The sequence below is a fragment of the Triticum urartu genome, chromosome 3 (assembly GCF_003073215.2).
Source record: "Triticum urartu cultivar G1812 chromosome 3, Tu2.1, whole genome shotgun sequence".
Taxonomy (NCBI): Eukaryota; Viridiplantae; Streptophyta; class Magnoliopsida; order Poales; family Poaceae; genus Triticum; species Triticum urartu.
This window is the reverse complement of record NC_053024.1, coordinates 324,433,607-324,457,392: the sequence shown is the minus strand read 5'-3', so window position 1 is coordinate 324,457,392 and position 23,786 is coordinate 324,433,607. Positions and strand designations below refer to the sequence as shown.

Genomic DNA, 23,786 nt, shown 5'->3' with positions numbered 1-23,786 from the left:
TTGTCCTTGCCCTCTTCAGATCTATCATGTTGGCGCACATCTGGTTCTCCTCTCGTCGAATGTGCTGGTTTAACTCCTGGATAAAAGCTGCAACTGATCTATCCTTCCTGGTGCTGATCATCTCCCAGTGTTCATCTCGGCGCCCACAAATCTGGTAGATAGTATCCTTGAGATCATTGCGGTAGACTTCTCCAATGCGTCCCATGGCGATATGAGCTGCCATGCTCTTTCCTAGACTCCAAGTTGGTGCATCAAAAGAAAACTCTATGGACTTAGTGACTGGCATGAACGTCCTTCCTGGAACTTGAACTTGAATCATCCAGCGCTCTTCTTCAGGTAAAGTGGCGTTGTAGGTTCCGGTGAAACTTGGTACTCCTATGTTCAGGTATCTAGTGACTTCCTTCAAGTGACGTCCAAAGGGTGTATCGTCATCCGGTTGCGTGAACTTGTTCCTTGCATCCGCCATCCTAAAGAGTAGAAAAGATGAGAGGTCAGAAGAGAAGAGAGTGAATAGTGATCTAGGTCTTTAGCTTAGTGGTCGTGTCCTACAGTCAGTGTGTGCTCTGATACCATCTCTGTAGCGACCAGACCTCAAACGGTCCAATCTCTGTGCTCCGGTGTCATCCCTGGATCAGTAATGCTGACACCACATAGTACTCGGAGGATTTATAAGCAGAGTAGCAATCACACACTTATTACATCGAGTGTCTCAAAAGAGAACTTATTACAATAAATATGGCTTAAGGCCATCTAATAACGATAACAGCGGAAGGCTTGGAAGATAAGTGAGTCCATCAACTCCAACGGCATCACTGAGTATAGAACCACGACCTAAAACTCCTTAATCGTCGTCTGAAAAGTCTGCAACATTAACGTTGCAGCCCGAAAACGGGTCAGCACATGGAATATGCTGGCAAGGTAACACATAGAGAGTAATGGAATGAAACAGCTATACTATATGCATATTTGGCTGGTGGAAAGCTCTATGGTTACAGTTTTGCGTAAAGCCAATTTTTCCCTACTTCAAAGGAATAAAATTTTAATTACTATCAAGGTGGTTGTTAAACATTGAGAATGGTTGACAGCATTCTCAATCCCAATTAAGCATCATCATTAAACATAACCCAACAAAATTAATTTAGAGTAACATGTTGACATTCACATGATAATCCAAGTACTAGATACTCAAGATGTCCATAACCGGGGACACGGCTAACCATGATTAGTTTGTTACACTCTGCAGAGGTTTGCGCACTTTTCCCCACAAGACTCGATCGCCTCGTTTGGTTTCTCGCACTACATGGTGTTTGAGAAGACGGATGACCGAGACATAGTCTTTCAGAAGCGCTAGCACCTTACGATCGGGTAGACCGTACCACCTACATCCCCTACATCTGCTAGTCTACCACTGTAAGAGTTCGCACAACTTAGTCAACTATGCTAGAGACCATAATAGCTTGTGGCTGCACACGGAAGTTTCTAGTATGAATAGTCTCATGGATCCCTTTGAGCCTGGGTGGCGGTCCAAAAGAAAACAGGCAAGTCCTGGAAATACCCAGGTGCCTCAATCCACCCAGATGTGTGTTTAAGTTGCCACCTTAGATAAACCATTAATTAACAAAACTCACATCTGTCATGGATATCATTCACCCGATCCACGTCTACTAGCATAGCATGGCATAATAAGCAAACGCGGAAGTCACGCCCAAAGGTTTGATAATAAACAGGTAACAGGTACTACCTCAACTACTTCCCATCCCACAATTTGATTAGATCCTAATCATGCAATGTGTGAGGATTTGATCTAATGCAATAAAACTGGGTAGTAGAAAAGGTATGATCAAAGTGTTATTTGCCTTGCTGATAATCCGCGAAACCTAGAGATTCGAAGTAACAAGCGGCGCACTCCGGGTATTCTATCGCAGACAAACAAATAAGCATATAATAAGTACTCATCTAATGCACGGGTAAAACTCAAATAAGAGATCTAACCAGAAGGTTCAACTTAAGAACTCCGGTTTGCAAAAAGAATCAAATCAAACGAAACAACGAAAGTCAAACGGCGAAAGAAAACAACTTCGTTCTACTAATCTGGATCTAGGACAATTTTTACAGTAGCAAAATCTTGTTTAAGTTGGTTAAACAGATAGAGGGTTTCGAGACGAAAGTCCAGGCGCTTGAATCGTCTGATTCCGATAAACGAGCGAAAAGTTATACTAAAACGAAAATCGGATCAGGAATCGCGATCAGAAAAATCGCGGATTAAATCTGAGAAAAAGAAAAAAACGACGAACGTTCGCTAGAACGAACGAACGGACGAACGCTCGTTATTTAAATAAACTGAAAAAACTGATCTATTTAAAAAACCGAATCTAAAAAAATCGACGAAAAACCGACGAAAAACCGACGATTTTTCGAAAAAACTAAAAAAACCGGCGCGGAAAACGAGGCGGCGAACCTCGGGCGGTGTGCGGCGGCGGCCGGCGGCGCGGCGGGACGGCGGCGGCGACGCGACGGCGGCGATGGCGCTGGCGGCAGCAGGCGCTGGGGCTGGGCGGCTTAGGGTTTCGGCTGGGGCTGGGTCTCCCCGGCTTATAAAGGCTAGCCGGGCCGGAGTCCTAGTCGGACACGACCCGTAGGTTGGTTCGTTTTTTTTACGCGCAGAAGAAAAATAAAAAGAAATACTAAACGGACTCCAAAAATTCCGAAATAAATTTTCACGGGCTTCTAAAATCAAGCCTCACAAGGTGAACATTTATTTGGGGCCTAAATACAATTTTAAAAAACACACATTTTTTCTAAATTCAAATAAAACACCGAAAAACTCCGAAATAAAATCTTATTTGATTTTATTATTAAATCCTTAATATTTCTTTATTTTGGGATAGTCATTTTATTCCCTCTCTCATATTTTTGTAATAAAAATAATTGATAATAAAATAATTAAAATCAAATGATATTATTCTCAAAATTTGAGAAAACTCAAATATGAAAATAACGAAATCTCCAACTCTCTCCGTGGATCATTGAGTTGCTAGAATTTCTAGGATCAACCAAAATGCAAAAATAAAATATGATATGCAATGATGATCTAATATATAACATTCCAAATTAAAAATTTGGGATGTTACGCTGTAACATTATTGATGTTGCAAAAATCTTTTCCATAACCCCTATATAAAGTTGAAGACCAAAAAAAAACGGCAACACTAGTTCTATTGCAAATAAAAACTGCAAATATACCTATATTGCAAAAGTTTTACAACATAAACTCTGTTGCAAATGTTCGAACACATCATCCGTATTACTACAAAGTTGACAGTTGAATGTGGCCATTATCTTAGGTCAAATTCAATGGCTCGTGAGGCGACACATCTTTTAACCGGCGATGCGCAGCGTTGCCCATAAACAAAAGTGAGAAAAACAACCAAACCAAACCAACCATCGTCAATTCATCATCCCGCAAGGCGGGGAAGAAAACTGGAAAGAAATATTTGCACGTTAGCCCCTAGCGAATAAAGATCCCGGGGTGACGGAAAGCCCCCTCGCCGCGTTGGGATCCGTCGCCATGGGGACGGCGACGATGGCCACGGCGTTGGGCGCGGCCATGTTGCTCTACTTCGTGCTGAGCCGGAGGCTGGCGAATCACGAGGAGGCCGCCGGTAGCTCCGGCGGGGGCGGAGGAGGGAAAAGGCGGAGGGGACGCGCGGCGCGGCAGCCATCGCAGCCGCCTGCGACATGGATGGAGGCGGTGGGTACGCTCGCCGAGACGCTGCGATTCACCTACTCGGAGACGCTCGGGAAGTGGCCCATCGGGGACCTCGCCTTCGGGATCAAGTACCTCATGCGTCGCCAGGTCAGACAGCCCTCCTCGCTAACCAGCCACCGGCTTGCTTGCTCCGGTCCCAATAGGAATGCCGCGGCTAAGTTTTTTAATGCGACCGCGAGCTTGTGTTTTGGATCTGTAATGAGGTTTCCTTTCGCTCGAATTGCATCTCCAACGTTGCGTGCTGCGTTGTTGGTAAGATTTTGATTTGGATAGAGGCTTCTAGCGATTGATCAGTGGCAGATTTGCCCCTTCGACTCCAAAGCAATTTATCCGTAGTAGAGACTTGGGGTGATTTCTATGCTGATTGCTTTGCACTCGCAATAAAAATCGCAACTTTGGAGATTTGGAGACGGTGGGTTCTCTTTGTATCATGCCCTAGTGGTGATGACTTGGTATAGTGTAATGCACTCGAGGACTGTATTAAGACGGTGTAAATGGTTCTGTTTTGCGGGTGAAGTGGTGAGTACTTTTCTCTGCCAAGTCCAAGCATCCGATAATTATTCTTGCGCTCTATCAAGCCAGGGGTGGAGCCAGGATTCAAACATGAAGGGGGCGAAGATGATAAAGATCCTGCAAAAGATATTTTGTTGTTGAAAAGAAGGATGAACCCCATGACAAAATATCAATGCATTACCCTTTCATCCTTAAGCATATTTTTTTTTGTAAAAATACACATCTAATCAGCAAATTAATATGTTCTCTTATATGCACTAGTAATTGTGCATGTGAAACACACATGTCAACCAAATTAAGCACACCAATAAAAATGCAACTTTTAAAATTTGCATGCAATGTGATAATGCACAATTTGTTTAGCCTACCAACATGTGGTGTCTCTTACAAGAACGGATTTTGCATCATGTGCACTGTTGGTTACTACTTCCTCCGTAAACTAATATAAGAGCGTTTAGATCACTAAAGTAGTGCGTTTAGTGATCTAAACGCTCTTATATTAGTTTACGGAGGGAGTACATAACTAGATTTGGCTAGGGCTACATTGATTCAATGGTGTTTTATAGGATTATTGGTGGATGTAGATCCATAGATTTTCTTTTATATGGAGCTCGTTTGGTATATTTTCTAAGGAGCCATGTCATGAAGAGCTAGCACGATTAATTACTCATATAATAGGGCTGTCTATAAGGTTAGATATTGGCTCTTGCATGAGCGCCCACTCCTTCCCTTTTTTCCTTATCTCTTCTCCACATAAGCAAAAGTGTCATGTAAGCGGGCTTATAACCCACTTTATAGTTGCTCTAAAAGGTACAAGGATGTGTATCAGGGTCCATTGTACTGTGACCGACTGGAACCTTATTGGTTGCATTATTTGGTTCCTCTGTCTCATTGAGAGACAGGAGTGCCACATGCCGCTCTACCAAGTCAACAATATTCTCCCTGCAAAAAAAAGTCAACAATATTCATAAAATCATGAGAGGAAGTACTGACATCATTTGTAAAACCCATTATGTTACGAAAACCAAATTGTACATCAGAAAAACTTTATGAGAAGTAGAATTCCAGAACATCCCAAACTTGTAGTTCACTTGTATTGTAGCCCTCGTCATCCCTAACTTTCTGAGAAATAGAAGTCTTGAATCAGCTAAAGGAACCCAATGCTTTTGTCCATTGCTGCAAGGACAGAACTAGGAAAAATGATCAGCAACAGGGTTGGGATTAGGGTCATCTGGGTCCATTGTACGTAGCAACAAGTTCATAATGCGGTAATAATGCGGTAAGAAATGATGGTTAAGTGGTCAGATGATGATTAAGGCTCGATGAGTTTTTTCTTCTAACATTATTAAAGGGTAAAAATGAAAGAAACCCTTCATCCTATGTCCAAGATGTCAACAATATTGCAGCTCTAAATCAGCAACATTAAGGTGCACTCTGATTTGCATTTGGCTAAATGTTTACCCCATAGTACTTTAATGTGCCATTTTTTTCTTTGATCTCTCAGAGCATCGACAGGAGGAAAAGCTTCACTAGTAGTATTTTGTTCAGGCAGATAGCCTTCCAACTTTCCAAGCTTCTTACTCTGGATTAATTACGGAACATACAGAAGTTGAGCGATGTAGCTGGTCTACCCAGCATTAAAATTAAGCTTTCTATAAAGTCAGGGCTGTTAAGCTTATTCTCTAAAAAAATTACCTTTGCAAAACTATCACACAATAGAATTTTACACAGTACAACGGTGTCTAATTTCAAGCATATCGAAGTACATTTACAGAGTTTCTTTTAGGGAATATAATGACACAGTTGTTTGGTTGCAAGCGTGAGAGGCAAAAGAAATAATAATTGAGTTACAATGCACATAATCTCTCACCTGAGCAGCCAGCACCGAGAGGCCTACCCATTCAGATCTCAAAATTTGATGGATTCGCAAACTGCTTGAATTCGTCAAATTTCCTAGCTGATCATCTGGGAAATCCTGAAGGTCCGACAATTATCAAACCATCACAAGTCAAATAGCAGATAAATGGGAAATAAGAAAGTATAGCAACTGAAGTGCTCTATACCTCATCACAGTTGCTATTCTGAAGTACATCAGCAGTGATTGCAGCTTCTGGTATAGCAAGAAAAATACGACAATCATATGCTCATTTCAAGTAGAGACAAAATAGTCCTTATCACCAGGTTACAATACATCTAAGGTCATAGAGTTCGAAGAATCTAACTGGGACTTGGTGGATTCAGTAAACTATTATTAGGAGCTAACAATTCTGTTTCAAAACTTACTACAATTTCCTTTCTTAAAATATCGTTCATATTTAAACTGGACATATCTAGAAAATGAAAGCTTTGGCTTTCTTGTAATAACATGAAAGGCTTTGAGGAATTTTGATAAACCAGTAGCAGCTAGCTGCCATGTTGCAACTCCATAATTAGATGCTTTTAATTAATACACAAGACAAGTAGGGAGCGCTCACAGTTTTGGCGGCAATATGAGCAGAGCAAGTCAGCAAGCACATAATGATTCCCAGGCGGAGAAGAGTGTAGATAAACCTGCATAACAATTGTTCTTACAACCAAAACAGCCATCCCATACTACATATATGCAAGAAACTTAAAAAATTCGTAGAATCCTCACGGCAGGGCAAGGACATGGATTCCTAATTTGTCAGATTCAATATCGAAATACGGTATAAATCATTTGGTGCATACTACCACTGACGTTTTAACAGAAGCAAGAGAAAGAATCAATCTGTACAGAGATGTTTAGGTTGAATATATGTTTATATGAATCGATCTTTGTTTATCCTTCATGAGCTACGTGCACCGGGCTGCCCTTTTAATCTTTCTTTATCCTTCATGAGTGCTCTAGCTATAAAATCGTACAAATTCACCAGGAATTTAGAAAGCAAAATATATATGAGAAAGGGAACAGAATAATCATAATCATAAGATCATATATAGGTATAAACTGAGACTGAGTGCATTCCGTAACCTGGGACAAAAGTTTGGCGGGACGCTGGCGTGCGGCCACCCAGAGGCGGTGAGCGTGTCAGGGTGCTGGCTGGAGCGGCTGATGAGGAACAATAGAGAGAAGAAAAATAAAAATAAAAACAGAAGTAAATCCATTTGACTACTAGATACTTCTACCCCAGTATAGTATTTGCTTGTTTTCTTAGCTTTAGCTACTGTTTTCTAGAGTCTTCTAGCTATGAGTGGAATATTGTATCTTAAGTAATGTTTTCTAGAGTGTTCTAGCTATAAGTTGAAGTTAGATGTGAATGCTTCATGTAGCCTATAAAGAGAGGTCCTCACCTCTAGTTTGTGACCAGACTATGTACCCCCACTACCTATAATAGAACTTGGTGTTCTTATTTGAGATCTTGGAGTAGATCTTCTGCTCTAAGAGTTTTGGGTTGAACTCCTGCTGCCATATTGGCCTACACTCGCCTCTAGAGTGATATCTAGCGCAACACGTTGAAGTAGTTCCTTCAACACTTGTGCTGTACACTTTGTAGCAGCAAGGCGGACTTGTTCCTCCACAACCTTGTGCTGCTTCAGCGGCAGAGCCGCAGAGGCCACAAAGGTGGCGGGAGCAGTCGTGGCAGGACGCCAGCGGGCGCGACTGAGGCCTCGAGTCCGTTGGGGTACAGGCAGGAGCGGAAGAGGAGTAGAAGGCGGCGGTACCCCGGTGGTTGCAGGCGGGCACAACAGGGGCCGCGAGCACGACGGGGCGCCGGTGGGCACGAGCGCATGCGGCTCGTGTGAGTTGTTGGGAGGAGGCGTTTGGGGATCCCATGCCTGTTTTCAAAATTTCCTAATTATGGTGGTGTTTCCTAATTAGGTGTTATGACTGATTGATACATCACCTCATCACCACATCATCGGAAGGATCTGGGTCGTTATTTTTGGTGGATGGATGGACAAGATTTATTGGATTCACTAAACTCGCGCTTTTAATAGTAGTAAAGACTATACTCAATGAACAAAATTAATCCATCTAGTTTGGCACAATTAATCATCGTTGGATTACTAATTAACCAGACTATAGTAGATTTTAATTCATCAAAAGAAGTACTAGCCACTAGTGTCAAGATGTGTAAGACTTGCCTTTTATCTAGTGTTTGGTCACGACACATCAGGATCTGTAGATCAGACAAAAGTGGCCTGGGGCTAGTACTATAGCATGACGGTGCTGAGCAATTGTCCATGTCTCCTTGGTCCTTGCGCCTTGCGAAGAGTCGATTGATCCTGCTATGGTTTTGCCATGGACAAACGAGGGGGAGGGAATAAAATCGATTGGTCTACGATCTGAGCTTCTGAGCAACATGCCGCGCTAGTCATCGTAAGCAACTAAACTGAAAACCAAAAGAGCCAACCTTGACCTCAGTCAGCATAAATCACATGGGCTTTCTTGGTTGGGCTTCGATGCATACGGGTCAGATCCTTAGCTACAGGATTAGATACTTGAAGTTAATAATAGTGCTTAGTTAGTAAATGACCGCACAACATTGTAAGAAATAAAAGATTTCATATGAATAGTTTTCTGAAGATAAGATGGGTTTCCTTTCTTGAGAATACTCGCAAAATGGTTATGGTAACCTTTCATTTGAGGGATGTGAAGCAGTTATGCTATTCACATAACTCAAGTACTCAATAAAGTAAGTTTGAACTTATGGTACTATTCTATTTCATGCACAGGCACTTTCTCTCAGTTACTCTCGAGTGCAATTTTATCTGGTAGATTGTACATGCCTTTGTAGTGTGTACAACAAATGTTTCATTGTAATCTTGGCGTTACTTTTCAGGGCAATCTACATGTCGCCGGTGTATATGCTGGAAGCAATTGCATTGAACTTAAAGGACCTGAAGTCATGGAAGAGTTGATTGTTCTACGACGGCTAATTGATTTATGCTTTCTTTTCTCTAAGAAATCATTCCCAGTTTTCCTAGAATTGGCTGGATTTTCACAAGTGGATGTTCTCATTGAGGAACCTAAAGCGGGGGTGAGTAAGTGCTGGTAGCATTTTATTGTTCTGTCCATTTATTAAGGGCATAGGGAGTAGTGGTTATGGGAACATAATTTCTTCCTTATTTTCTCCAATCTGACTTGACTCCTACTCCTACAGATTTTAAAGCCAGCTCATACAATTCTGCGTGATGAGTGCACAAAATCCTTTCTTGTTTTGATACGAGGCACTCATAGCATGAAAGACACACTAACTGCTGTTACTGGTGCTGTAGTACCATTTCACCACTCAGTATTAGATGAGGGTGGTATCAGCAAGTTAGTCTTAGGGTATGCACACTGTGGGATGGTTGCAGCAGCACGCTGGATTGCAAGAGGTATAACACCATGCCTCCTTCAAGCCGTCACTCAGTGCCCAGAGTACCAAATAAAGGTGGACACTTCTTACTTTTGGTTATGGTTTCAGAACTTTTTCATACTTAGTTTGATCTTACCTGGGAATCTTATTTGCTCTTTAAGATTATTTCTCGTCATGATATTTTTAATTACTTCTATAACAAACAAGTCAATTTACCGTGGGTCTGTATGCTGGCAACAAAAGACTCCAAAATCAAAATACTGTCATACATAATTCCATATCCATATTACCATGCAAATCAACATGATTCTGGCGATCCCAGGCCTCTGTTTTGTGTATAAGATGGCTACACATTTGGCACTAGTAAAGAGTAGCAAAGCTCTAATCCTACATGCCTGGTTGTATTGTTATTTTAGTAAGAACAGTAGGGAACATCCATGTTCGAATATATCAATTAAGAAATTAATTTACATAAAAGTGGCAAAGCTCAGTAGCCTAAGCATCTCAAAATAAACTGAAAAGTGAATGTAATAAAACCCAGCCCTGCTACCCAAAAAGAAAATTACAAACAAATTTAAATTTGCGCTATGTTAATGTACCTTGATAAGCCAATCATCTCTCCATCAACTTATCCAACTTCTAACCATCAACCAGTTGTTCGGGAACTGCACACATTGAACATTCTGTTCGGAATTAATATACAGATTCCCCAAGAAAAAATTGTTAGCGCCATCATGTTTTATACCTAATTCAAGCATATCAAAAACTTTGTGGTCCAACTTATCTAAATCAAGTTTCAGCTGCCCTCACTCTGTTCATGTCCAAGAAAAGATTCATCCATCTACTTTATCACATTATAAATTGTGTTGTGGGAAAATAAAATGATTACACCGGTGTTCGTCCCTAGCCTTGAGTTTTGAGATAGAGCCCCAGTGTTAGGGATGCCGACGCCGGTGAGGAGATGCTGCAGCGGGGAGCAGAGAGCAGGGTGCTTGCGCGACGCCACCGGGTTGCGTGGACGGGGCAGAGACGGCGAAGGCAAGGAGGGAACGGTCGTTGCTGGACTCGGTGCAATGAGATGAGGCAGATGCAGCGAACACGTGGGGGAGGAGGGGGGGGGGGGTGTCAGGGAGTGCCCTGACGCTCAGGCTGTAACTGTGGTTGCCGGCCGGCTCTATAGCAAGGGCGCGTAGGGGGCGGCGAGGACTGTCGCCGAACTTGTGCGCGTGTGGAGGGACGGCTCATGGATGGCTGAGGTTCGTCAGCGATGTCGCGGTGACCTTGGCCTTCACTGGCGAGGGTGCGTCATGTCTTCACTTGGGAAGAGCTCCATGCACTCCATCAACTTCATCCATCAGCACCAGCATGGGGGCATGCTGCGTCTTTAGGAAGGGGCATTGTCACGACCAACCTAACGACCGAAGAGCAAAGGAAGGAATGGAAGAAGCAAAGCCAGAATAAGAAGACTACGAAGAGAGTAGCGCATGCTCTTTTGCGCCGCTAGCGGGAAGCCCAATCCCATGCAGAGCACAATGGCACAATACTAAAGAATGCCCCAGGGCAGTGATGTTAAATAGCTGTTGTCGTCGTTGTCGAGAGACCAGTTTGTATCAGGGGCAGAGCTAGATGGTAGACATGAATTTATATCATAGCAAGAAAAATCTAAATATTTTCTTTTAAAGGATAGTTTCACTGCTGGCCCACCCTGACTCATTGGGCTAGATCCGCCACTGGTTTGTATCTAGCTATTGCTAAACCACTCCTACCTGCTCCTCTTTGTTCTTCCTCAAGAACTTGTGCTTCACATTACCTGTATCTTGGCGTGGTACCAAGGTGCTCGGATATGTAATAATCAAAATTTGATCCACTCTGTATCCCTTTATAGTGTTACATTTGGCATCAGAGCCTCAGATCCCACCTTATTCTTTTCCTCCCAATTTTTTCTGAGAGTTGAGAGCATATCCCCAGCAACCCACCAAAATCCTTTGCTACTATTTGGTTGTGAAACCGAGTTTCTATGGTATCTCTTGATTCTTTGACGTAGGAGCTTATGCAAGGTATGCTGTACTTATTTTATAAATTGAACCCCACCGTCGCCTCCCACACTTTCCTTGAGGAAAGGCCTCTGCTCTGTACTCTCCAGACTCTCTTCTCTCTCTGCCTCGCCTCCAATCATTGTCGTTGCCTGCTGACAACCGGTTGCCGAAGCTGGTTGCCTGTGCCACAGGCCACATGGCACTCCGCCTGGCCATGCCCCTGCATCTAGCCCTAGCCCCAGCCCTTGTAGTTGAGGCCTGAGGCGTGGTGATGGCTCATTGGTTATGTGGTTGCATGTCTGAGGAACTAATCCTATCGTGCAATGATGCATGGAGCGATGGGGATGGCACACTCGCATGAGAGCGGCCCCATGGCCGTTGCATAAGGAGATGACAGCGCTCTCAAAGCTGGACAGAGACTATCCTAGCGTGTGACGTTTGTCTATCCTGAAAGCTGCTGTCGTCGCCTCAGTCGGCAGATGGCATGAGGTGGCAGAGGCAACGGTTGCTTTGTCGTCCAACGCTAGGAGCATGAAGCAAGCTCGAGCAGCGGGTATGACTGTTGAGGTGACAATCTGGCAATGGCTTCTGCCTCATGCTGTTAGATGCAGGAACACCTGCCTGATCTCTTCCAATTATGCATGCATGACAGAATTTTTCTGGATGGGCTGAAAGATTGCCTAAAGAAATGCTGTATCAGGCATTGCTTGATTCTGGTTTAATAGGTTGGATTTCGGATCGTAGAGGAAAAAAGGGTTTGAGAAACAGACCAAGGGATCGGTAGCCTGCTTGTGTTTTGCTTCTGGAAATTGATGAAAGAGAGACAAAAACAGATAGGAGGTAGACGCGCTGGGACCCACATGAGGATTGGTTTTTCTATCCTCGGCTCACATATGTGTGGTATTAGATTTATAATTAACCAACATTTGGTTATCCAATCTAAACTCATGTTCAAAGTTAATCCAATTTAGTTACTACTATTGAAATGCAACTAAGACCTTCAAAATTAGTACTATTGGAAAATTAAACAAACATAAGTATTTTTTTCCATAATGCAATGTTGGAAGGCATCTTATATTGGGGTTCATATTACATGCGATTTTCGGCTGTACATTGGAAATTAGATAGTGCTTGGATTATAATAATACGTAATTCTGCATTTCCTTGTGTTTATAGATTAGATGACAATTGACAGTGGAAAAACCTGCATCCTCCATGTACTCCAGCAGGCTCACTCTGCCCACATTGGTCCACCGGCGTGGCAAATCGCCCATTTGCTCTAGTTTTTATGTAAAGTCCAGTTAAATAATCTTTTGTTGTCGATAGTTTCACCACCGCCAGCTTTTTTGGTTGGCAAACAAACAATATCCAAGCAATTAAGCCAATGGCGTAGCAAGGATTTATCGAAGCCCAGGGCTGACTGCTAGAGGCCCAACCAGAGGGAAAGATAATGGGCTGCGCTCCAGGCCAAATGTGATACCCACTAAAATATAGGCTAGGGATCCTAAAAAAAATCTACAATATAGGCTAGGAATTTTCCCACGCCCCGGGCCTGCCTGGGGCTCAGCCATGCTTTTGCATTAAGCATGACCCCATCCGAAAAATGTATATCAGAAATGGCAATTATCTTTAATTAGGAGTAAGAGTTTACTGTTGTAATAGGTAATGCAAACATGACTAAGTTAACCATGGTCAGTCTCCCTCCTTTTGGTGAGTATGTTGCTCCTGTTAGGAAAATATGCCTCATTGTATTATCAGTAGGCTGAAGCCATCATATATACATGTGTATATGTACAGGAGGGAGGCCAGAATGCAAAAGGCCAAAGGACACCATAAATATAACTCTAACACCCCCCTCTCAAACTCATGGTGGATCCACAACACTGAGTTTGGAGAGGTAAAATCCACTTTGCGCTCTAGTCTGTGCCTTCTTGAAGAAGTCCGCCAATTGTAACTCAGATGGCACATACCGAAGAGCAACAACATGATCCTGGACACCAGCACGCACAAAAAAAGCATCAACCCCAATATGCTTGGTAAGCTCATGCTTCACGGGGTCCCGTGCAATACTGATAGCTCCTGTACTATCTGACAAGATGTCTGACAAGAGAGTAGTTGGTGTAGTACTAGAAACACCAAAATCCTCTAGCAACCATCATAGCCAAGTCACATCTGCTGTCAATAGAGCCATAGCTCGCAACTCAGCCTCTGCACTCGAATGGGAAACTGCAGTCTGTTTCTTTGTCTTTCACGCAATGAGAGAACCACCAAGAAAAACACAGTACAAATAGTGAACGGCGATCCGAGGGATCACTAGCCTATGTAGCATCTGAATAGGCCTGGAGCTGTAGCGAGCTGGAACGGGGAAAGAAGATGATGAGAGATCGTGCCACGAAGATATCATGGAACACGAAGAAGGTGACTGTAGTGAACTGAAGTAGGAGCAGAAACAAACTGACTCAGAATATGGACAGGATATGAGATATCCGGACGAGTGACAGCGAGATAGACAAGACTCCAAACAAGATGACGGTAACATGTCGGATCAGACAAGGGCTCACCATCAGAAGCACGAAGATGAACATTGAGCTCCATAGGAGTCTCAACAGTGCGCTCATTACTAAGAGCCGCACGAGAGAGAAGATCCTGGATATACTTTTCTTGGGAAATAAAGAAGCCATCAAAGGTAGAAGAAACCTCAATCCCAAGAAAGTAGCGAAGAGGACCAAGATCAGACATAAGAAACTGCTCATTAAGACGTGCCTTGACAAAAGCAATGTACTCAGAGTCGTTACCAGTGATGATCATGTCATCAACATATAGAAGAAGAGTCCTACCACGAGCAGAAAGGTGGACAAATAATGCAAGGTAGAAGAAACCTCAATCCCAAGAAAGTAGCGAAGAGGACCAAGATCAGACATAAGAAACTGCTCATTAAGACGTGCCTTGACAAAAGCAATGTACTCAGAGTCGTTGCCAGTGATGATCATGTCATTAACATATAGAAGAAGAGTCCTACCACGAGCAGAAAGGTGGACAAATAATGCTGGATCATGAGCATTGGGCGAAAAACTAGCGGCAGTCACCACAGAGGCAAAGTGCTCAAACCAGGCACGGGGGGCTTGCTTAAGGCCATAGAGAGCGACAAAGACGACAAGCCATGCCATCAGGAACAGAATACCCAGGGGGTGGCTGCATATAAACCTCCTCACGCAACTCACCATTTAGAAAGGCATTCTTCACATCAAGCTGGGACACAGACCAATGGCGAACAGAGGCCACGGCGAGAAGTGTGCGGACAGTGGTCATATGGGCCACAAGAGCAAAAGCCTCATCGTAATCACGAGCATGCCTCTGTTGAAAGCCACAAGCCACAAGACGAGCTTTATAACGCTCAAGAGAACCATCATAGCGAGTCTTAATCTTATAGACCCACTTGCAAGTGATGGGGCAAACACGAGGAGGAAGAGAAACTAGATCCCACGTGCCGGTGCGCTCAAGGGCAGCAATCTCTTCTGCCATCGCAAACTGCCATTCAGGATGAACATCACGATAAGAAGTCGGCTCAAGAACAGTCGAAAGGCCATAGTGCGAAGGAGAATATCGGTCAGGGGGCGGACAAGGCCGAGAACGAAGACCATAAGTCGACTAAGAGGAGGAAGACGACATACCAGAAGTAGAGGGCACATCAGTAGACTGATCCACAACACGTGGACGACGAGTATAATGGAAAGGAAAGGAAAGGAGGGAAGAGGTGGAATCACTGGTGGTGGAGATGGGGAATGTATTGGTGATGAAGGTGGAGAAGAAGTGGAAGGTATATGTGATGAAGGTGAAGAGTCATGCAATGAGGGAGGAGAAGAAAATGTAGGAGTGGATGGTGTCGGGTCTATAACAGCGGGACGAGAAGTAGGAATATTGGGCACAATGGGAGGTGTATCTGAAATATAAGAAAAGAGATGTCCTCCGTGGAAAAGGCCGAGGAGGATGGACGCGGGTAAAAGGGACGAGACTCACCAAAGGTCACATCCCGGGAAATACGCATCCGACGACCGACATGATCCCAACGTCGATAGCCCTTATGCTCGTCACTGTATCCGAGAAAGACACACTCAACAGACTGAGCGGTCAGTTTGGTGCGTTCACGAGGGGCAAGCAAAACATAGCAAACGCAACCAAACAAACGAAGCGCCGAATAATCAAAAGAACGACCAGAAAGACGCTCGAGAGGAATACCACCCTGTAGAGCAGCAGATGGCTGAATGTTGATGAGATAGGTGGCAGTGGTAACAGCCTCAGCCCAGAAGTGAGGTGGAAGAGAGGCGGCGATCATCATCGCACGCGCCGTCTCAAGAAGGTGGTGATGCTTGCGCTCAGCCACACCATTTTGAGCATGAGCACCAGGGCAAGAGAACTAAGGAAGAGTACCTTGCTCAGCAAGGAATCCTCGCAGCGCGTGGGAGATATACTCATCGGCTGAATGTGCACGAAAAACACAAATTGGAGTGGAAAACTGGGTATGAACCATGACAGCAAATTTTTTGTATATAGATAAGACCTCACTACGAGAAGACATGAAATAGATCCAAGTGTACCGAGAAAAATCATCTATAAAGATAATATAGTAGCGATGACCCCCTTTCGAAGTGAAGGGAGCCGGGTCCCAAACATCAGAGTGAACAAGATTAAAAGGGCGCTCGGACACTGACTCACTGTGAGGATACGGTAGCCGAATTTGATTACCAAGCCTACAACCCAGACAAACCAATGAAGCGTTACCAGAGACGGACCCCAGAACACCGCGATGAACCAGAGATGAGAAGCGAGAACCACATAAATGGCCAAGACGATGACGCCACTGCTGAAAAGAGCTGATAGATGCAACAACGGGGGTTGCGAGACTGGCAACGGTGGCAGCTGAGGGAAGACGAAGCCAGTCAAGCTCCCAGAGACCATCAGGGCGTCGAGGGCCAACACCAAGCAAAGTGCCAGTGCGTCAATCCTGAACAGAACATGAGTCAAAGTCGAGAATGACCCTACAATTAGAATCAACAATCTGACCACCAGATATGATCTGCATAGTAAGTCGAGGAACCTGAGCGACAGAGGGAACATGAAATGAAGAAGTGCTAAGAGTGCCTTGACTAGCTACAGGGAGGGGAGTGCCATCAACCGTAAGAACATGAACAAAAGACTCGGCAGGTTGAACGGAGGTCAAAGTGGAAGAATCATAAGTCATATGCAAAGAAACTCCAGTATCAAGAATCCATGGGGATGTACCTGAATGTGTAGAAGGTGGTTTCTCAATGCCAGAAGAGTCAGTCACGGAACCTGCAAAACCTGTCGGTGAAGAATCCCAAGCAGCAAGTAGACATCGCAGCTGCTCAATCTCACGTGTGGACAGAGGCGCGACGGAAGAGGTCGAGGTAGAAACACATGCCGACGATGAACAGTCGCCACCACCCGTGGAAGCCGCGTGTAGAGTCGACCGGGAGTGACGAGTCAATGTAGAGCCGCATGTGAAAGCCACTGGTGGAGTCGACATAGATCAGTCACCGCCACGCGCAAAAACCGTGAGAGGAGTCGACGTAGAGCGGTCATCACTGCGCACGGAAACCACGAGAGGAGTCGGTGTAGAGCAGACACCACCACCGCAGGCAGTAGCTGCGAGAAGAGTCGACAAATAGTGACCAACACAGCCTGCTGAAGACGCTATAGGGGACAACGTCACAGATGGACGAGCACCCAACACCGAGCGGCGACGTATATGCGAGACTAGATCAACATAGGGAACACCGTCGAATATCATCCGACAGCCTGATGACGTCAAAGACATGATGCTCCTCTGTTGTCTCCTTTCTTTTTTAGGAAATTATCCAATTGGCAAAGACCACCTGAAGATCCCCAATTCAATCAACTGAAACACCAACACACACGGGCGGAGGCAAGCCAGGCCAGAAGAGCACCGGAATCAGGCGACCAGAGGACGGGCGAAGAGTGGTCGTGGAAGCCGTGGGAGCCACTGGCGGCCAAATCCCGGTTGAATCCTGCGGCGGCGGCGGAAACGCGCTGGACTTCAGTGGCTGACTAAAGAGCCAATGGCGGCCGGCGGCCGAGCTTGAGGAGACGACGATAGCAAAAGGGCGAACGGCGGCCAGGCCTGGAGGAGCCGGGGTGACGGCGGCCTGGCCTGGACCTGGAGGAGGAGGGGGGCGGAGGCGGGGGGCGTCGGCTGACCTGGGCCTGGAGGAGCCGGGCGGCAGCGGCTTGGGAGGGAGCAGCGGACCAGCCAGACTCAGCTACTCCCCCTCGATCGGAACAGCCAGACTCAACCACTTCCCCTCGATCTGGAAAGGGAGCCTTTCGTCGACTGGACGGGGAGCCGCTTGAGGACGGGCCTGGAGAAAGGCGACCACCGGAGGACGACAGCGTCGACCGGACTGTGGGAACCAGATCGAAGCGGCGTCGATCAGAGAACAGGAACCGGCATTGTAGAAGAAAAGCTGGATGATTAGCACGAGTTGCAATCGTTGCGGAAAAAAAGAACCTAGCTCGATACCATGTTAGGAAAACATGCCTCATTGTATTACCACTAGGCTGAAGCCATCATATATACATGTACAGGAGGGAGGTCAAAGGCCAGAATGCAAAAGGCCAAAGCACACCATAAATATAACTCTAACAGCTCCCACGTGAAGAGCCTAGCGATGTGCTTGTCATTAGCTGATTAAAGTCTTGTATCCTTGTCCTAAAAAAGTCTTGTATCCTTAGCTTGGTAACACACATGTTGACATGTATATTGTACTGATGGTGGAAATTGTCATGTCATTTGGTTTGATTCAAACATCCTCAACTATGTTATTGTTTTAATAGCTGAGTTGTTTTTTTAGATTGTTGGCCATTCATTGGGTGGTGGCACTGCTGCATTACTGACTTACATCTTAAGAGAACACACAGAGTTCTCCACAACAACTTGTGTTGCATTTGCCCCAGGTATGTCAACTGTATACATTTAAATTTAGCTGAGCAAGATGGTAATAGGTAATATTTTTGTTGTCAGCTTCATGCATGACATGGGAATTAGCAGAATCAGGCAAGCACTTTGTAACCACGATTGTTAATGGTGCTGATCTGGTTCCTACAGTATCAACTGCGTCTATTGATGATCTTCGTTCTGAGGTAGCTCCTTTTTTTTAGGATCAGCTATTTCACCCCATGTTAATCCTCATTTTCGTCCTTAGAAGCCTAGGGCATGGACCAGGTTTATTCAAACAGCCTACTAAACACCAACTTAAGCTATTGTTAATAGCTTCAGTTTGTGCTGTCTCATCTTTAAAGAAAAGAAGCCGATAACCTCTTCAATTTAATTCATTTATTGTACTTTTTGTTGCACGGACAGAATACACTGTGAGGATCCCATTTTTCAAAATCCTGTATAATGGGTCTAATTCTCCTCCCATCTTATCCCTTTCCCTTTTCCAGGTAACGGCATCTTCATGGCTGAATGACTTGAGGGATCAAATACAGCAGACGCGTTTCCTGAATGCCGTTTACCGGTCTGCTACCGCTTTAGGAACTCGCCTGCAGTCTTTCTCTGGTGCGAGAGCCAGGGTTGCTGGTGCTGGGGCACTACTACGCCCTGTTTCAAGCAAAACCCTGGTAACATACCTATACCGTAAGCTGGCAAACTGTAATTCATGGATGAAGTATGTACCGCATAATGTTTTGTTGTGGGGATTTGTTAGGACCTAGGGTCAATGTTCAGGATATCGGTAACTGGTACCATATCGGTCAGGTGTTGAGTAGGGATAAACAGGTGATATTTTTCAGTTAATCGGCCAATAAATCACTTAATCGGCTAGTCGGTTACCCACCAATTAGCGATTAACTGACCGAGATGCCGATTAACTGGCGCATATTTGGAACAATGCCTAGGGTGATATAGGACCAAGCCCTAGGGTGGCCCGATCTTTCACGAATTGGAGGTGGATTTGAGGGAAATCACAAAGAACACGGGACAAATCCACAAGAAAACACAAGAGAAAACACTAATTAGACAAGATCGACACCAAGTAACCCTGAAATCACAAGCCAATATGTGAGGTGCATCTAGATCCAAGAACAACAAGGGAAGTAAAGGATACAAGGGTAGTGCTTGAGAGATGGTTCTTCTCCAACCCAAAGGATATGGAGGTCTTGATAATCCAAAGGGTTCTCCAAGGTGGAGGCCTTGACAACCATGGAAGGTTGTTCTCCAAGATGGAGGGATCCCATTAGGGGAGGTAGATGAGGTAAGCTCTCTCAAGTCTCTAATCTTAGCTAACCCTAGAATGGAAGAGAGGAGGAGGTATATATAGTCCTAGGCACGAAGAGGTAAGTAGGTGGGAAAGATACATGGGCCCGTTGTGCCCTTTCCTCATGCGCGCAGGCAGGCCGGAGGGTCCTGGGCAGTCCGTAGGCTCCGGGGCAGGGTCCGGGGTCACCAGAAGGTTGGCGAGGCTGGTAGTCCAGGTGGCTAAGGCTCCAGGGCCAGCCGGGATATCCAGCAGGTTGCACAGGCTGGTCTGGAGGTTGGCCTGGAGGCTCCAAGGTATCTCTGGGACACCATCTTCACGCTTGGTGACTTCGTGGCGGTTTCTTCTCTGCTTCCATGCTTCCTTAGCTCTCTTGTGCATGACCTCCTCCAATGCATACTTGTCATTTGGGTCAAACCTATAGGTGCAATGGGTAGGAGGGTCAAGTAGTATACCATCCGTGAGATAATCAAGAAGACACGCATAAAGGATAGGGTTCACCTTAGTATATGTGATGCATTTGCCCCTTGGCGATGGAGCCAAGGCCATGGTGATGACCCTAGGGTGCTCCGCATGATAGGGTGATCCTTCTGCATCTTGCTAGTTTGCTACTGTCTCTCTTATACAATGTGAAGTTTGATACGGCTACTTGACTGCTTGAACTACACAGCAGCTAAAAGTGCTGAAGGACACCATTAAAATCTGTAGCTAAAAGTGCCATTGGGCTGAAGGCTGCCCTTGGTATGGGTAGTTGAATCTGATTGTGTGCTGTTATATCAAACAGTATGGCTTCTGTGATCCCTTTAGCTGCACGGAAAGATCGTTACATGGAGATCAGGGAGCTTCTGTAGGATAGAACTAATATTGTTTTTCTGAAGATAGGGAGATATGGCAACAAGATTGCTCATGAATTAGCTAAGCAAACCCAGATGAGTGGTAGGGGGACAGTCTATCTGGGTCAACTACCACTAGATTTGGCACTGCTGGTGCTCTCTGGTTGTAATGAACCTAATATATTTTTTAATATAATTGCAATCTTTCCCCTAAAAAAATATATTTAGTGCATTCCGTGATAGCCTTGTGCCTAATCATATGTAAATACTTTATCCACCAAACCCCAAACCCAGAGTTACTGCAACCTTCTTGACAAATATTTCTATGCAGGTTGTGATGAAACAAGCACAGAATGTAGCACAGGCTGTTGCAAGAAGTCGGTCAGCGCTGTCTTCATGGGCATGCATGGGTGCACGCCGTCGACCTGTAGGCGTAATAGCTGTAAGTCAGGATGAAATGACTGCAGAAACCCATGTTAAAACCACAGTGGATTCAGAGTCCTTTGTTGTAGAACAACATGTCACAGAGGTCGTAGAGGAGCTGCAGTATGCTGGAACTAGTATTTCAGTTCACGAGGAAACAGAAGAAGAGGCTCTTATGAGTGAGCATGAAACTTCTAGGGAGCATACAGAAGAAGAAATAACTGACGGTGAGTTGTGGTTTGAGTTCGACAAAGACCGGGATCGGCAAGCTGAAGTGGAAGCACGAACCCGGGAGGAAGAAGCAGCTGCTGCCAAGGAAATAATGGAGGAGGAAAGTGCTGTCCTAAAGAATGTAGAGGATAGGCAGTCCTTTTCATCAGATAGCCTCGAGAGGCAGCAATTCTACCCCCCTGGTAGAATCATGCATATGGTTGCCATGCCTCCTCCAGATGCTGGTCCGGATGATCCTATTGTCACTGATGAGTGCACTGTTGGATTATACGGGACACCGAGACATCTTTACAGCAAGATCCGACTATCTAATACCATGATCAACGACCATTATATGCCAATGTACAAGAAAATGATGGAAATATTGATTGAGAAGTTTGCAAACAATGATGACAACTCTGGTGCAGATTCTACAGTAGAATAGTGGTTGACTTATACATCAAAGTATACAATAGTTTCTTTTCTGTTTAGATGTGATTAGCTATTACTACTATTTTGCAATATATACAACATATAAGATGTCCTGATCAGTCCAAATAGATTTTAGAGGGTTGTGTGAGTGCATGTATAAATGTAAAGGAAACTAGCATTAGTCATTTAACACCCTTGCTGTCATGTTATCCTGTTGGTTTTACAAATGTATCCTCTTTGGAATTTGAATTTCGAAAATTCTTACAGCTTTTGGAATTTGAAATTCCAAGGTGTATGGGTTATTGCAGTCGTGTCATTGCTCATAAATTGTAATAGTCCCATCTGGACACATAGGGTGGTTGTTTTTGGTGGGTGGGCCCTATCTTTTCACATGTGATAGGCAGGGGCCTCTTGTGAGGAAAAAAAGTAAACACCACATAATTTTGTGTAATACTACGGGATTGCTAATTCTCAGGCGACCAAGTTAATTCTCAGTCAACCTGATCACCGTTGGTTTTGGTACTAAGACTAGAAGAACATGCATGCTTTGCCGCGCTGGGAATATGACATCGATTCATTCTTGGCAAATTATAAATGAATAATATGACTCATTCTGGGTCAAATGAACTTCGTATCATCACATCAAGTCATGTTAGTAGATAGTTTGAATATTCACCGTTCAATAGTTCATCGGTTAAAAACCAGTGTTAAAGGATACATATAGTGCGTGAGGCATATGCCATACATATGATAAGAGGATTGCAGTGAAGAAACACACGGTGTACAAATTACACAGATGACGGGCTAGCAATTCATATAGAAGTTTCCTTCTCGTTTTCCATCTTGCATCATCCTCTTAGCATCAGCATGGCTGTAGTGCCTCCCCTCGTGCGCCACGAGGATTCACGTACGATGGCTATGGCTGCCCTAGCTGATGACACCAATGCAGGAGGCGCCAATCTTCTTTGTCGGGGACGACCTAGTGAATGTTCGTCCTACAAGGCATCGAGACCCTCTCACCCACAAGAGACCGAGCTTGCTGTCCATGGCCATTGTCAAACCACCAATGATGCCAACCCTCCACACCCAATCATCTTAGTCGAGACAAAGATCTCTGAAGTCACATGGCTCCTCAGATTGCTTTGCCTCCTTCCGAGCTCCCAATCCTTGGATCATTGTTTGTCCATGTACAACTCAATGAAGTCATTGTTGTACTCCTGCTCGAAACTATTTTTGATTCTATTTGTTGGGAAATTGTCATGCCAACTAGAATGCTAAAATGACTCTCAAGTAGCATATGTCCATGTTCATGTGATCATGTCTGCAATAATGTTAAAGGCCATGCAGTCAGTTCATGACCCATCTGAATCCTAATATGTGTTCTTGGTGTATCTCAATCTTGCAGGTGGAGCAGTGTATATCTTCTGTTATAATTAAACCAAAACAATTCTGGGCCAATTCTGGAATGGCAATTGTTGATCCATTCTTTGGTCAGTATTGAACTTGCGGCCGTGTACTATATTGTTGCCGTAGGAAAATTAAGTATGAGAAATGATTCTGCTCAACCAGCGCATAACTCTCTCACGCCGGTTGCCTCATGTGTCGTGAGATCATCTCAATCGTGTGGCGCGGAGTGCAACACACCATTGGCTTCGACCACATCCCCCTCTTAGTCATACGTCCCATGAGTCATCCACTCCCGCACAACCTTATCTCTTCCTAACCACCAGCTTCGTCCCCATATGTCTCACCTTCTCCAAATCAAGTCATTGTCCAACTCTGGTGCAAACTGCAAGCTATCGCCCCACCAAGCTACAATACGCCGCCAATGTGACACCACTGCTGGAACGCGCAACCATTTGCTGTAGGTGCCTGCTATTGGAAGGCCAACGGTGATGTTGCGGGGGCCAGTCGGCGGTTGCCGCGAGGATTGCTGCATTGCTGCTAGCGCC

General features: G+C 44.7%; 1 protein-coding gene and 1 long non-coding RNA gene across 2 annotated transcripts; one reads left to right on the top strand and one right to left on the bottom strand.

Moving 5' to 3' along the window:
- Positions 1-3,428: 3,428 nt before the first annotated feature.
- LOC125543923 lies at positions 3,429-22,136 on the top strand. Its single transcript, XM_048707424.1, has 7 exons — positions 3,429-3,856; positions 9,088-9,285; positions 9,409-9,681; positions 18,533-18,635; positions 18,703-18,821; positions 19,125-19,301; positions 21,101-22,136. Exons 1-7 carry the CDS (start codon positions 3,569-3,571, stop codon positions 21,845-21,847), a joined length of 1,905 nt encoding a protein of 634 aa, XP_048563381.1. The 5' UTR covers positions 3,429-3,568; the 3' UTR covers positions 21,848-22,136.
- On the bottom strand, positions 9,797-14,650 carry LOC125543924. Its single transcript, XR_007299056.1, has 2 exons — positions 14,522-14,650; positions 9,797-14,339 (listed from the first exon to the last, which is right to left on the bottom strand). It is a non-coding gene; the product is annotated as an uncharacterized LOC125543924 (long non-coding RNA).
- Positions 22,137-23,786: the final 1,650 nt, after the last annotated feature.